This window comes from Lampetra fluviatilis, chromosome 47 (assembly GCF_964198595.1).
Source record: "Lampetra fluviatilis chromosome 47, kcLamFluv1.1, whole genome shotgun sequence".
Lineage (NCBI taxonomy): Eukaryota > Metazoa > Chordata > Hyperoartia > Petromyzontiformes > Petromyzontidae > Lampetra > Lampetra fluviatilis.
Genome location: NC_136321.1, coordinates 7,018,337 through 7,032,619, shown reverse-complemented (window position 1 = coordinate 7,032,619; position 14,283 = coordinate 7,018,337). Strand labels below are relative to the sequence as shown.

Genomic DNA, 14,283 nt, shown 5'->3' with positions numbered 1-14,283 from the left:
TTTGCCAGTAAAAAATATGATAATTGGTTTTTTACCCTTTTATCTGGCAACAAAACTGACACCTTTTTTACGAGGAGTCATGTTTGCATAGACCACAATACCTGCAGTAATAAGCTGTCTCGGGTGTGGACCAATCAACTTCAAGGACAGTGCATACATTATCAGAGTTGTGTTTTTTGTTTGCATTATGGCTGCAGGTATTGTGGTCAATGCAAACATGACTCCTCGTAAAAAAGGTGTCAGTTTTGTTGCCAGATAAAAGGGTAAAAAAAACAATTATCATATTTTTTACTGGCAAATGAGGTATCAATGGTGTAAATGCTTACCCCGAGCTCTCATACTCTGATGGTGCATTGTCTTTGAGTTGTGCGCCTTTTGGCGTCATCTGGTCCAACCCATGTGAGACTAGGCTCTAAGGAAAGCCGTCTCGGGTGTGGACCAATCAACTTCAAATGACAGTGCATACATTATCAGAGTTATGTTTTTTGTTTGCATTATGACTGCAGGTATTGTGGTCTATGCAAACATGACTCCTCGTAAAAAAAGGTGTCAGTTTTGTTGCCAGATAAAAGGGTAAAAAAACAATTATGATGCACTCATATTATGACTACTACAGTGCATCGTTATTGCTCATCAAATAATGCCTGCAGGTGATATCATGGATTTCTAAACAAAACCATTTTTATTTTGCCAGGTAAGGCCCACTGAGCTGTATAGCTCTTTTTCAGAAGCGACCTGACTATCACAAATGATAACAGAACGAAGTGGCTTATCACGTAGAAATGTATAGCAGCCAAATACTTTAAACACGTGACGTTAATTCTAAAGGTGGAGGGAAAAACAAGAGGGCCCGGCGAAAAATCCATGCGACCACAGGGAGAGACATGCAAACTCCAAATATATATGCATCGTCAGGGTCTGGATCAAACCCACGACCCCTGGATACCAGGCGAGGTAGTCAACATATCGCCACATTTTAAGCGCAATGCAGCAATAATCAAAGTTAAACGTTCACCAATGTGCAGTGGTAAAAGTGCAGCATTTCTCAATTGCCCACTCACATCACTGCTGGAAGGGCCCCTACTCGAGGTGGAGCGAGAAGATATTTTGTCAACTTTTCCTCGCCAGCCAAATGCTTTGGAACAGGTGGCAGTCCTCACGCTTTACCCCACCACACGCAACCTGCCGACTGACGAAGTGTACCGTACCCATTTACACTGCTCGGTGGACAGAAGAGCGGGGAGATTTAAGAAACCTGACGACTGCTTCAACTGTCGCGCACCGGTAGAGACCAATCAAACCGGCGAACTTCGAATTGCAAGTCCAGCGTGCCGTCCATGACACCGCGACAGCATCTCAGTCCACAACCGAGCAGCTCTAAAGTCTCCGTTTCCCGTAAATAACAAACGCTGCTCCTGGGCGATGAGTGAAACGGGCACCTCTGCAGGCCTTTCCTCATGGTGTTGGTCCGCACTAGCGTGGACGGCCCAGGAGCGGCCATCTCCGCTTGCTGCTGCCCTTGCCCCGGTGCAAAGTTGGTGCCCGGCAGGGGGGTCATGGGGGTGATGGGCGAGGATTCGCTCGCATCGTCCCAGACTTCGTCCTCCCAGGCGTCATCACCGGCCCCGGTTCGTGCTGTGGGGGACGACACCGAGAGGATGGGTGGACGCATTTTTTTCTGATCATCTTTTTTTCATTTCCCCCACAAATGTTAGCGCGATTGTGCTGTACCCGCGTCGTGTCACGAGGTGCAAAAATCCATTCAGATCTGTCACAGGGCAATGTAACGCGTCGTGTTAGAGAACGGGCCACAGAAATGGATGTGACAGAGCTACTTCTGAGATCCCTTCAATATGACCTCTTTTCCTCCCGCTCAACGTATGCAAGTAATGTTCGTCATATGACAGTCAAACAGTTTTTATTATTCTCAGGGCAGGAATACAAACCAAATGTAACGTGATGTTTTTTTACGCAGTAATTTGTCACCAATTTGAGACAATGAACTCACCATGGGCAGCTGCCTGGAGTTGAACTCAGGTTATCAGCTGTGCCGGTTCTCCCCTCTAACCTCTCAGCCATTCGGCCGAGATATCAGACACCTAACGTCGCTTACTAACGTAAACAATGTGCACGTTCCTTCACTGCTCCACTTACGATATGGAATGTCACTTGTGTTGGACTGCTCTCAATGCTAGCTGAGACTAATTTGTGCCGTCTATTGCGTAATCCCTTTGGGTGTCTACGCGCTGCATTAGCTTCACTCCGTCTCGCCAGAGGGAGTGCGTGCGTACAATGACTCAACGCTTTGTGGGAATATCCAATGACAGCCTATGTCCCTTTAATCGATGTTGGGGTCAACTATGATTATCCTCATCAGAAGACATACGTGGTCTACCCACTGCTGGATGAAGACGTCCCCACGCTTTCGCCATCCCTCATTCTGGCAAATTTCACAATCCTTCTCACTCGTGTGCACGAACAGATATAATTGCTCCATCTCCATGGGGGCATGCCCTCTCCATGGGCACATTCTCTTCTTTGGCTGCCATTCACTTGACCAATCTCGTCGGTTTACCCATCATCACTTCTCGCAGTGTGCCTTGTCTACGGTCGCGTACTTCTTCAAAAATAATTGTTGTCTCTGACTTTATTCCCCAATCCATTTGCCCAGTAAAGGTTCGGATATTCGTCACCTACATGAGTTATCCGCTGCGAGCGCCGGGTTCGTAGCGCAGTGCACAATCACGACACCAAAGCTCCCCAGCAATTACACACTCCATAGGACAACACACATATTGGAACGCATTACACGATCTGTGGGCACACTTCGATTTTGTTGTTCTACCAATGGACTTGCACCTCCTATGAATGATGGCTCAGGGGGCCTCCATGCCCTCAAGTGCTGCAGCCCCCGGCTGTGGTTTGGCTCTCACCTGTGGACGGACCTTGTGCTGCATTCCACTCGTCATAGCCCCGGTTCTCCATGCCCTGGTAGGAGGCGGCATGAGCATTTGCATTCTGTCGCACAAGCAAAGAAGAAGACTTCAGCGACAAAATTTGGTGAGCGGAGAGAGGAAGAGGCCAAGATGTCCTGCGCTGCCGTGCGGAAGCGGTGTGTCTCGCTCATGGATGGATGTTCAAATATCAGGTTCGTTTTGTTCAAATAGGGGAGGACTCAAGAGGCGAGGATACGAGAGTCATCTGGGGCACGAGTCTGCCAGTAGTGGGCGATTATTGCCGTGCATAGTCCCAACTGAGTCATCTGCAGGTAATTTCAAAACTCGGCAAAATTTGCACGATGACGCCGGCACACAATACAATGGCCTCCTCTTTTGCGAACGACATCGGGGGGGAATCTTTGATGTCCACGGCCAAGCAGAAAGCGAGCAGTAACACGGTTATTGCGCCCACAACAATAAGCAGGGCGGCCGCTGGAATCCAACCATGGAACTTTCTGCAACAAGCTTGCGAAAGCACAACCCCCAGGTTAAGTCACCTCCCAAGTTGGCTGCATAAACTCCAAACAAAAGCTACTTGATCTTCTCTTATTTTCATTCATATCGTGCCTTGATTAAGGAGCTGAACAAAGGAATTAGCTATTTGTTGTACAGCGGAATAGCGTCATGAGATGAGACGAGTTGATGAGAAAGATGGGAGTACCTGAACAAATGATGATGACAAGTGAAATACACGATGATGAAGGTGAGTGGTTAATGACGAGCGAGTGTGATGAACGGGGAGGGAAGTTGAAGGGATGGGGAAAGAGGTGGGCGAGGGAAAATAAGTGAGCGTTTTAAGGGACGACCAAAGAAATAGACAGCGAGGCTGACTGTTTGACTTGCAGGGGCCGTTTGTTGGGTGACAAAAGTGGCTGACAAGGGTCCCGGTGCAAGCAACGCAACAGCCAAACCCTCCCCTCCTTTCAATTCTCCCTCTCTTTGTGGCCTAGTGCCTGGAGCTCTCTGGACCGTGAGCCTGGTGCAGTTGCATGGCCTGCACACTCATCGACAGCTGTGCCCCTGGGTGACAGGTTTGCACACACAGGGCGGAGGAAGTGCACAATGAATTCGTCAATTCAAGCACATTTTTATGCTCAAGGTACATGCATCGAATTGTGCGTGTAAGGACACGCGTGCAAACTGTATGCAAATGTTATGCCGCTACAATTACAGAGGAACTTAATGAGACAATAGCTGAGAAACAAGACTGAAAAGAAACAAGACCGAATTGAATATCGAGCTCAAATTGTGACAATTTCGTCGAATTGCCGGCGTGGGTGAAGCATTACGTGCAATGAATATGATCGTCTTGTTGCCTTAATTATATCAATTTTACTTTGACACAATGGGATGACATGTGTTATACTCCATCAGATATATATTGTTTTTACCTACTATGATTAAAATAATTGGCCAACTAACCAAAATCTGAATCTTTCTGATAAAAACAAAAGTGTGTGACTAGGCGAGGTTGTTACTGGACAAACATTCACATCAAGCGCACGTGAAGCCTCTTTGTCAACCATTCCTGGAATTCTGGCCTCTGCACACCGCCCACTGCCCTCTGTTGGCAACATAACCCCGCAGGGTTAAACACATCACAAACGTACAAAACGCAAACACGGCCCAAATCCAATCACTTGTTTGCACTGCAAGAACGGGAAAACTCCACCTGGTCATGAGCAGTCAGGGCAGAATTCTCTTCGATGCCCCCATCCAGGTCATGGGTTTGCCCATTGTATGACCCCTGGCCAATGCTGAGGGATGCAGCCTGGGCTGGGTTGTAAGACGAGCTGGCTGCAGAGGGGATCGGCACTGGGGCACTGCTCTGTGCGTTTGCGATGAGCTGAGGAAACAAAGTTAAGAGGGGAGGGGATTTGAATGTGGGGGGGGGGGGGTGTGGTCAACACAGACTCAACCGCTCAGATCCACTAAGGTGGCACGGCGTCCCGGGGCCAGGCCTGATGAAAAGAGGGCAGAGGGGGGGGGTGCAAAGGAGTAAAGTTCAACTGTACCAGGGCCACAAGCTCAGAGCCATCCCAACAAGAAATATACAAGAACATGTTTGAATTACTCGATAGTTTGGTGAGTAAATATCAAACTAACTAATCCCGAGATGTAGGTTATACGGCGATGCAATATTCTGGCTAATATATTTGCCACCAATTTAAATTTATGAACACAATTTCGATCTAGCCTCTGTCCCATAAGAGCATGTGCAAAAGCATGCTCTTAGCAAGTATTCTAAACAGAATCAGAATATTCTAGATTTGAGGTTTTCGTGACTGCAAGGATCTAAACTCTTTGGTTCTTTCGGTAAAGTCACGTAGGTGAAAATAAAAAAATAAAAAAATAAAAAAAATGAAAAGAACTAAATTAAATCACGACGTTTCGGAAGCAACACAAGCCTCCGTCATCAGGTAGGAGAGCCACAGCAAGAAATAATTTGCTGCAAATTATTTTTGCTGCAAATTATTTTTGCTTTATTTTCACCCACGTGACTTTACCGAAAGAACCAAAGAGTATAGAATCAGAATATTTATCCTGGAGGAATCCGATGAGCTGTAAAGCTCTTTTTCACAGATGTCCAGTAGGGGTCGGTAAGAATGTTACAACAACAAACACTACAAAAGCACGAACAGAGTGCAAAGTACAAGAAAGATAAACAAATCAAACAAAAACATACAAACACAACTAAACCATCCGCATCCTACCAGGCAAAGCCCACTGAGGTATTAACTTATTTTTCAGAAGTGACCTGGCCACAACTGCTAGCTCAACAAAGTGTCCCAACATTTGAATATTTATAGCACCAAATTAATCTAAATAATCTCCATGTACGTTTTTAAATGTGCAGGGAAAACTGGAGAAAAAAAATCCACGCGACCACGGGGAGAACATGCAAACTCCAAATACACAGCAGGCGTCAGGGTCGGGATCGAACCACGACCTCCTGCGTTCCTGGCGAAGAAGATAACATCACACCACCATCGCGCCCATTAATTAATGAAATAATTTTTATATGGGTAACAATCTACTCCTGCATAGTCGCTCGCTTTGACAACGGCGATGATGGTGTAAGGGATGGGATGGGACCTCCAGCCAACGTCGTTGTCATCTACCGGGGCCCCACATTTTATTTTATTGACGGCGCTTGGCCTGGGTTCTTTTTTCATTTAGGAAATAAACTTCTGGACTCCTTCCCTGGTTGTGGGCGCTGCTCACGTGCACAGAGTGATCCAGATGTGTCGTGACCTCCAATTAATTGACCCCGAACATTTTTGTTCCTTTGCACATTCATTTTCTGTTGTAAGTAAAAAAAAAACGTACTTTTAAAATATTAAGTTTTCAATAATTTAATTGCGGGGTGACAGGACATCTGGGCCACCTTGTAACAACGCGTGGCACCCCCGCCTGGCTCCCTGGAAATCTCTGAGCCGACTCATTCTGCCGAGCAGCTTGGAGCGCGAGGAAAACTGCTTCGTGGTCCAAGGATCTTACCGAGCGAGCGATCGGCAAAACCAACACGCACGACCTCGTGAGACGTAACATATACGACAGCATTGAATCGTTTTTATGGCTGCCTTCTGGGGAAAGATGTCGTAGCTGTCTTGTAAATGTAAGTACTCATTGGATTGAAGGCCTTTTGGCTACGTGTTAACTGGGGGCCTGTTTTAAGGAGATTTTAACACTGACAATAGGCTTCATGTATTCATCTACGTATACGGCAGCAAAATGTTACAGGATTACATAGTTACAACGGTTGTAAAGTGAGAAACGGAGCAATATTTACCATTCTTTTATTACTGACCATTTGCAGATTTAACGCTGCAAAAAAAAAAAGACCGGCTTCCAGTTGATCATTTTGCCTGCAACTAATCCAGTTCCTGAGGAAGCTTCCGACCAAAAGTGATGAACCCCATAGACCCATAGGGAGAGCCACGTGGTGTCGCGGTGGCGAGATGTTGACTACTTCGCCTGGTGTACAGGAAGTCTTGGGTTCGATCCCCACGCTGATGCCTGTAGACTTTGAGTTTGCATGTTCTCCCTGTGGTCGTGTGGATTTTCATCCGGGTCCTCTGGGGTTCTCCCTCCACATTTAGAAACAACGTGTGCGTTTCGAGTCTTTGGCTGATATACATTTCCACGTGATAAGACGCTTTGTCAAGCTCAGTGGGCTTTACCTGGTAAAATAAACAGCAGTTAATAGTATGGGCGGAGTTTGGGGGGGGCGGGGGGACATGGGGGGACAATGCCCACACCCCCCAAACTGGGCACCTTTATTAATTTATTTTCAGCAGTTTAAAATTAAGAACAAAAATAACATGCACCTGCGATTCCTAATGTGAGGGACAAAGCGAATCCCTGCCCCGTAAATATAGATGTCAAAATCCGCTTCTGGTTAATAGGTAGCACAGTTTAAAGGGTATAGTTTAAAAGAAGCCCTTACCGGCTACACCTGTGACTCAAACGTGGATCAAACGGATTTCAAGCAAAAGTGAGGGCTTCACGGATCGAGGAGGGGGAGGGTGGTGAGTGCATCGGGCTCTGCGCACCTCCACGTAGTTGGTTGGGAAGTGTCCGTTCTCTCCCCCGGAGTTGACGCCGGTCCACCAGCCCTCGCCCATGGTCTGCGAGATGAGCATCGATCACGTCAACACACAAGCGGTGGCGGGGGGGGGGGGGCTAGAGAGGGGGGCTAGAAAGGGGGGCGAGAGAGGAGAGGGGGGGGGCTAGGGGCCACGAGCAGGGATGCAGCCACTTTGGGTGTCCAAATACCACCAACATATTTTTTATATCTTGCTAAGAGACGTCCGCATATTTTTTGTGCTTTTGTAATAAACGACTGGACCACGATGTCTGGCTCAGTGTCCTTTATTCGGTTCGTGCTGTACACCCACACGGCTGTCTTTACTCTGTAGCTTCTCCACGGTGCTGACTCCAATGTCGGCCCGATCCACAACAGCAGCTCTGCTGCTGTTTCTCTCACACAGCCCCCCTTGGCTGTACTCGCTGCAACTCCTCTCCCTCCGCAGCTCTGACAGCCTCTTGCTGTCTCTCTCTCTCTCCGCAGCTCCTCCTGCCAGCCACACCGCTGCCTCTAACACGCAGCCCTTCTGGCTGTCTCCTCTGCAGATGCACACCACGCCGCAGCTTCCTCTTATCTTCGGGGTTGGCTCCCGATGGCCGTCGGCGCCCCCCCCTCTCCACACTCGCCCGCGTGGCCTCACTCTTTTCCGCTCACACCCCGACTGACTTCCCCTTCCGGTTTACCTGCTTAAGGACCCGAACCTTCCACCCACGTCACATGACTCCACCCCCCGTGACGTCACATCCGGAAGGTCGCTTACGCCCGCATTACACCACCCTCCCCCGTAGAAAAATCCCAGCCGACCTCGGCTGACCAATAGCAAATCGTAATGCGGCGAACCGAGCTTCCCCCCCTAAAGGACACTAAGCATACAATGTAACAGCAAGAACAACAACAACAACGCAATTAACATCAACGAACGTACAAAAAGCATGCAATAAATACAACTGTAAGAAAAAAAATAACAAGACAGCAACAATCAACGAAACGTAAGCGATTTGGAACGTGTGCGGGTCGCCGGCCCGTCCCGGACGGTCGGCGGCCCACTCGCAGAACGGGAACGCGATGAAAGTCGAGGAATGACAGGGGGTAATCCCCCTGTCGCAGCTGGAAGTCCACCGCCGTCCCGTGTCCCTAAAGAGTTAGTCTTGGGCTTGTCCTGTGACCGTGCCCGCAGCTGGGTCGGAAGGGCTGCAGGGCTCGAAGGTCCCGCAGACCTGGCAGGCGTCCTCCGAGCAGGGCCCCTCGTCCCCCGCAATGTCACGGCCGGCCTGTCTGTTTCGGAGGATCTTTAGCCGACTTGACCGGTGCCGAGGCCTCCTGCTGCGGCGGAGCCGGGAAGCGGGCCCAGCAGTCTCTGGCGTAGTGGCCCCTACGCCCGCAGCGGAAACATTCGGCCTCGTTGCGCCGAAGCGCAGGCCTCGCCTCCTGACGGCCCCGTTCTGGTAGCGCCGCGCGCGGTCTCGGCCCGCCGCGTCCCGTCCATGGAGCGGAGGCGGCCGTCAGTTGTTGAGGGCCCCGGTCATCCGGAACATAGACAGCCTGCGCAGGGTTCCACCCCAGCGCATCCCCTTCTTTGACGGGCCCCCCCGTCCACGCCGTCACTTGTTTCCAGCGACGGAGGTTGAATTGCGCATCGAGACACTTAGCAGCCGTCCGGGAAGTTAGCTTCTCATGCCCACACACAGGCATGGGGATTCCTAGATCCCGAGACAGCTCCAACATTTTCCCTAATATGAGAGGCTCGAGCAGGTCCTGTGGCGTCTCAGGATAAGCTGCCATGGCCAGCTCCAGCACCGCACCCCTGAACGCCACGGGCGACTCCTCTGGTGCTCGTTGTCGTTGAGCGAATCGCCGATGCGCATCATCTGGTGGCTCATAAGCATCGGCCATTTCTTGAAAAACACCACATAAAGTTGCCTTCTTATCGGTCGTTATGGAACGGAAGAATCGGACAGATTCGTCGTCCAGGAGAGTCGGCAACACCTCCAAAGCCTCCGCATCGGTCCATCTTGCTGTGCGTACCGCCGCCAAGAAGCGGCAGGCGAACGCGCTCCAGTCCCCACCGACGGAAAATTCTTTAACCGTTGTAAGGTGGCGACTCCGACTCCTCTTCCCGCCGTCTTCCAATGGTGGTGGTTGTGATGGCAAATTCAAAATGGCGTCGGCCCGCGGCGTGGCCAAGATGGCGGTTTGGCGCCACGGAGCGCGCAAAATGGCGGCCTCTTGCCGCGTGGGCAATGGCGGCGGCAGGACAGGCAACGTGGCGGCCCGCGGAGCACCAATTGCATCATCCATCGTCCCTGGCGCGACGAGATGGCATAGATGCGCCAGGACGTCCTTAAGTGCCTCCAGTTGTACCGCCATCGCTTGCCATCGTTGATCCGCGTCTGATGATGTCGACGGACCCGCCACCGCGCCAACATCCTCCACTCCCGTTCCCGTGGTCGCCTCAGCCGGGCTCTCCTCCACCACCCCAACAGGATCCGTGGTTGGAGGGAGTTCGTCGTCGTCGGACGAAGAAGCCGATGCAGGCGCCGGATTAACTTTCTTCCTCACTTGTTTCGACATGCCGTTGCACTTCCGACACCAGTGTAATAAACGACTGGACCACGATGTCTGGCTCAGTGTCCTTTATTCGGTTCGTGCTGTACACCCACACGGCTGTCTTTACTCTGTAGCTTCTCCACGGTGCTGACTCCAATGTCGGCCCGATCCACAACAGCAGCTCCGCTGCTGTTTCTCTCACACAGCCCCCCTTGGCTGTACTCGCTGCAACTCCTCTCCCTCCGCAGCTCTGACAGCCTCTTGCTGTCTCTCTCTCTCTCCGCAGCTCCTCCTGGCAGCCACACCGCTGCCTCTAACACGCAGCCCTTCTGGCTGTCTCCTCTGCAGCTGCACACCACTCCGCAGCTTCCTCTTATCTTCGGGGTTGGCTCCCGATGGCCGTCGGCGCCCCCCCCTCTCCACACTCGCCCGCGTGGCCTCACTCTTTTCCGCTCACACCCCGACTGACTTCCCCTTCCGGTTTACCCGCTTAAGGACCCGAACCTTCCCCCCACGTCACATGACTCCACCCCCCGTGACGTCACATCCGGAAGGTCGCTTACGCCCGCATTACACTTTTATAAATGCCACGGTTGTGGGTTTTTTTTTAGCGCACGGACGAAAACGCTCAGTAAGAGCCAGTCGTTGCGTGTGTGATGTACAATTGTAGGACATCAGAGCTCCTCTTCTCTGAAAGTTTCAAGTCTATTTTGTTTAACCTGGTTTGAGCTCGAGAGACCAGGATAGTGCAGCATCATTTGCAGGAGTAACCTGAGGGTATTCATCTGCTCGTAGGGGGTGATGATTGCCGTGTGCTTAAAACCAACTGAGTAATTTGCAGGCAAATTATTATTTCTATTCGGCCCCTGAAATGACGTCAGGGGGGCCTTAAATGTCCACTTTGAAGCAGACGGCACGTAGTGTTATTTTTGGTCACTGCACACCGCAGAAGTGATCAGGGCGGTTGCTGGATTCGAACCGTGGAACCTTCAACAACGAGGATGGCCAAGTGGCCTCTCCTGCTATAGCCAGGACCCACAAGGGGACAGTACGTACAGTCCGTTCTCCTATAATGCGGGAGTTGCGTTCCTGAATAACACCACGTTATGGAAAAATCGCGTTGTAATAAATAATATATATCACGGGGTAAAGCACGACAACACGTGAGATGCGTACGCAGGCTGAACAAAGACTGAGGGCACGTGGGTAGCACCGAGAAGCATCCAGCAGCATCCCGTCTTGCGTGATGCTACGCCGAGTTAGCCGCTACGACCGCTACTTGCGTCCGCGTTGTAAAAATACGTGTTCCCCAATACGTTAATCGCGTTAAATCCAATTCTCGTTACGAAAGCAACACGCGTCACAGGAGAAAAGTGCACACAATTAGCCCCTGCTGCTGCTGCCGCTGCTAAGGGGGCCCAATTGTTTTTTTAAATCCTTTATATTAAGTTCACTTGCTTGCTTGCGCGCTTACGACCGTGCAAATCTTTCGGTCGTTTTTTAACCCACTTCCCGTGATCCAATCGAGCTGACATTTTGCACACAGACTCGTTGTGCGTGACAATTTATTTTCGTGAAAATTTTTTTACAAAATTTTCCACTTTGTAGGAAAAATTTGTTTTCATATTTTATTTAAAATACCAATGTGATAAAAATGAAACTCTTACTCAAGAAAAACAGAAATGAATAATAAAATAAAACCGATGCCACTCATATAAAGGATTTATAGTGAAAAACTTTGTTTTTACTGGTTAATTTTTTGTTCATTCGGATGTGAGCCACCAACGTGCTCGTGTTGCGCGACGTGTCGCAGGCTTCTAACCGTCGCATCGCAACTCGTGGCCGTTGCTCTCGAGCCTTCGGCTGCAAAATGGTGCAACTTTTCTGCACGCGAACTCTGCCGCGCTCCTACAACGTCGCACACCATCCGAAGTTATCGAACGCAACTTAAGCCTGTAGCACGGCTTGCACGTTGTGGAGCCATTGCGGCGAAATCCGACTCGTGTCTTGAACCACGGCCCTTTTGTAAATCACTGCTTCATAATAATAATAGTAATAGTTCAATTTGTAACGCGCGCAAATTTGCAGACGTAGTGGCCGCAACTCAGAGGCGCGGAGCCAAGCTCAGAGTCGCTCGAAAGCGTGATTGTAGAGGTGAGTTTTTAAGTCTCTCTTGAAGGAGGCGATTGAGGTGATGCTGCGAATGTGCAGAGGGATGATATCGTTCCAGACTGTTGCTTGGTGAGGGGCTCCTCCAGGAGGGATCCAGGTGTCACTCGGCACCCACGTCAGTGTGGCTGGGCATCAAAACACGAACCGCCGGGTTGATTCCGCAACGGGCTAAAGAATCGTGCACCGCCACTCGCGATCAATTTATCTTAACCTTCAGTTCCCTTAATGTTTACGCCGGATGCTCTCATTAAACGTAATGGCACCCTAATAGCCACTCACTTAGCCTTGAACAAAAGGCGTCATTCACGCTGCGAATGGTGACAGCAAAATGATTTAGACCAGCTGCCCCACCATATTTCACCTCCACACAATTCAGCTCCCGTTCTCGATCCATCTAAAACGCTCCTCCGACCCCCCTACTTTTCTGAAACCGACAATTACCCAACAACTAAATAAAACACTTTTCGATTTAAAGCTTTTGTGACTGCAGGGATTCATCTTCTTGGTTCTTTCGGTAAAGTCACGTAGAAGGGAAATAATAAAATAATAAAAATAAAACATAATAAAATACAATTCTCACGACGTTTCGGCCACAACGCAAGCAGCCGTCCTCAGGTGAAGAACAGGTCTGTCGGAAAGACAGCGTCTGAATGACGCTGCTTGCGTTGTGGCCAAAACGTCGTGAGAATTATTTTATTATGTTTTATTTTTATTATTTTATTATTTCCCTTCTACGTGACTTTACCGAAAGAACCAAGATGATAAATAAAACACCTTCGACGATTGTCGTTAAGTCGCGACACGTCGGCACGACCCATTCCATATTGGTCTGCGGGCCCCCAATGCGTCCGAACACTTATCAGAGCTCGCCGTCTGAATGAAATAAAATTCGGTTCTTTTTATTCTCCACCTCAGGCGGCGGTGGCAAGTGCCAGGGTTAAGATTGAAGGCTGACGAATGGATGTGGCAGCAGCGCTAGTTAAAGGGGGTTTGACTACAGCTGGGAAATAAGTATTTGACCCCCTCTCAATCAGAAAGATTTTATACAGGTGTAATGCGGGCGAAAGCGACCTTCCGGATGTGACGTCACGAGGAGGCGGAGCCAGGTGACGTGGGTGAAAGGTAGGGGGTCCTTAAGCGGGTAAACCGGAAGGAGAAGGCAGTCGGGGTGTGAATGGAAAAGGTGTGGGGCCACGCGGGCGTACGAGCCGAGGGGGCACCGTCAGAAGCGGGAGCCAACCCTGGGAACAGTAGGGAGCTACTGGGAGGTGTAAAGCTGCAGATAGAGATAGGCAGTAAGGCTGTGTGTGAGGGGCAGCGGGGTGGCTGCCAAGAGTCGCAGGAGCGACGAGAAGGCGAGACAGCACGAGGCTGTCAGAGCTGCAGCAGGAACAGCCAAGGGAGCTGTGTGAGAGTACAGCAGCGGAGCTGCTGTGGGGCTGCAAGAGCGACAAGAACAGCAGCGGGGCTGCTGATGTGGACTGGAGTGACATCGGAACCAGCACAGAGAGAATAAGAGAGACAGCCGTGTGGGAACGCAGTACGGACCGAATAAAGGACATTGAGCCAGAGATCGTGGTCAAGTCTTTTATTACACTGGGGTCAGAAGTGAAACGGCATGTCTAAGCAAGTAAGGAAGAAAATTCCCCCGGCGCCAGCATCGGCTTCTTCGTCCGACGACGACGAATTCCCTCCGACCACGGATTCTGCTGGGGTGGTGGAGGAGAGCCCTGCTGAGGCGAGCACGGGGACGGGCGTGGAAAATGTCGGCGCGATGGCGGGTCCGTCAACAACATCGGACGCTGACCAAAGATGGCAACAGGTGGCAGAACAACTGGAGACACTCAAGGACGTCCTGGCGCATCTATGTCACCTCGTTACGCCAAGGACGACGATGGAACGAGAAGGTGCTCCACGGGCCGCCACGTTGCCTGCCCTGCCGCCGCCATTGGCCACGCGGCAAGAAGACGCCAT

The 14,283-nt window shown here is 50.4% G+C and overlaps 1 protein-coding gene across 1 annotated transcript in view; it reads right to left on the bottom strand.

Annotated features, from left to right (window-relative positions):
- The window catches only part of SNX9 (sorting nexin 9), a 61,497-nt gene that overhangs the window by 35,879 nt on the left and 11,335 nt on the right, over window positions 1–14,283 (bottom strand). Inside the window, exons 3-6 of the mRNA XM_078877153.1 lie at window positions 7,556–7,630; window positions 4,672–4,845; window positions 2,934–3,018; window positions 1,440–1,635 (exon numbers count right to left, since the gene is read on the bottom strand). Of these exons, the coding sequence (XP_078733279.1) occupies window positions 1,440–1,635; window positions 2,934–3,018; window positions 4,672–4,845; window positions 7,556–7,630 (530 nt within the window). The remainder of the gene's footprint in view (window positions 1–1,439; window positions 1,636–2,933; window positions 3,019–4,671; window positions 4,846–7,555; window positions 7,631–14,283) is intronic.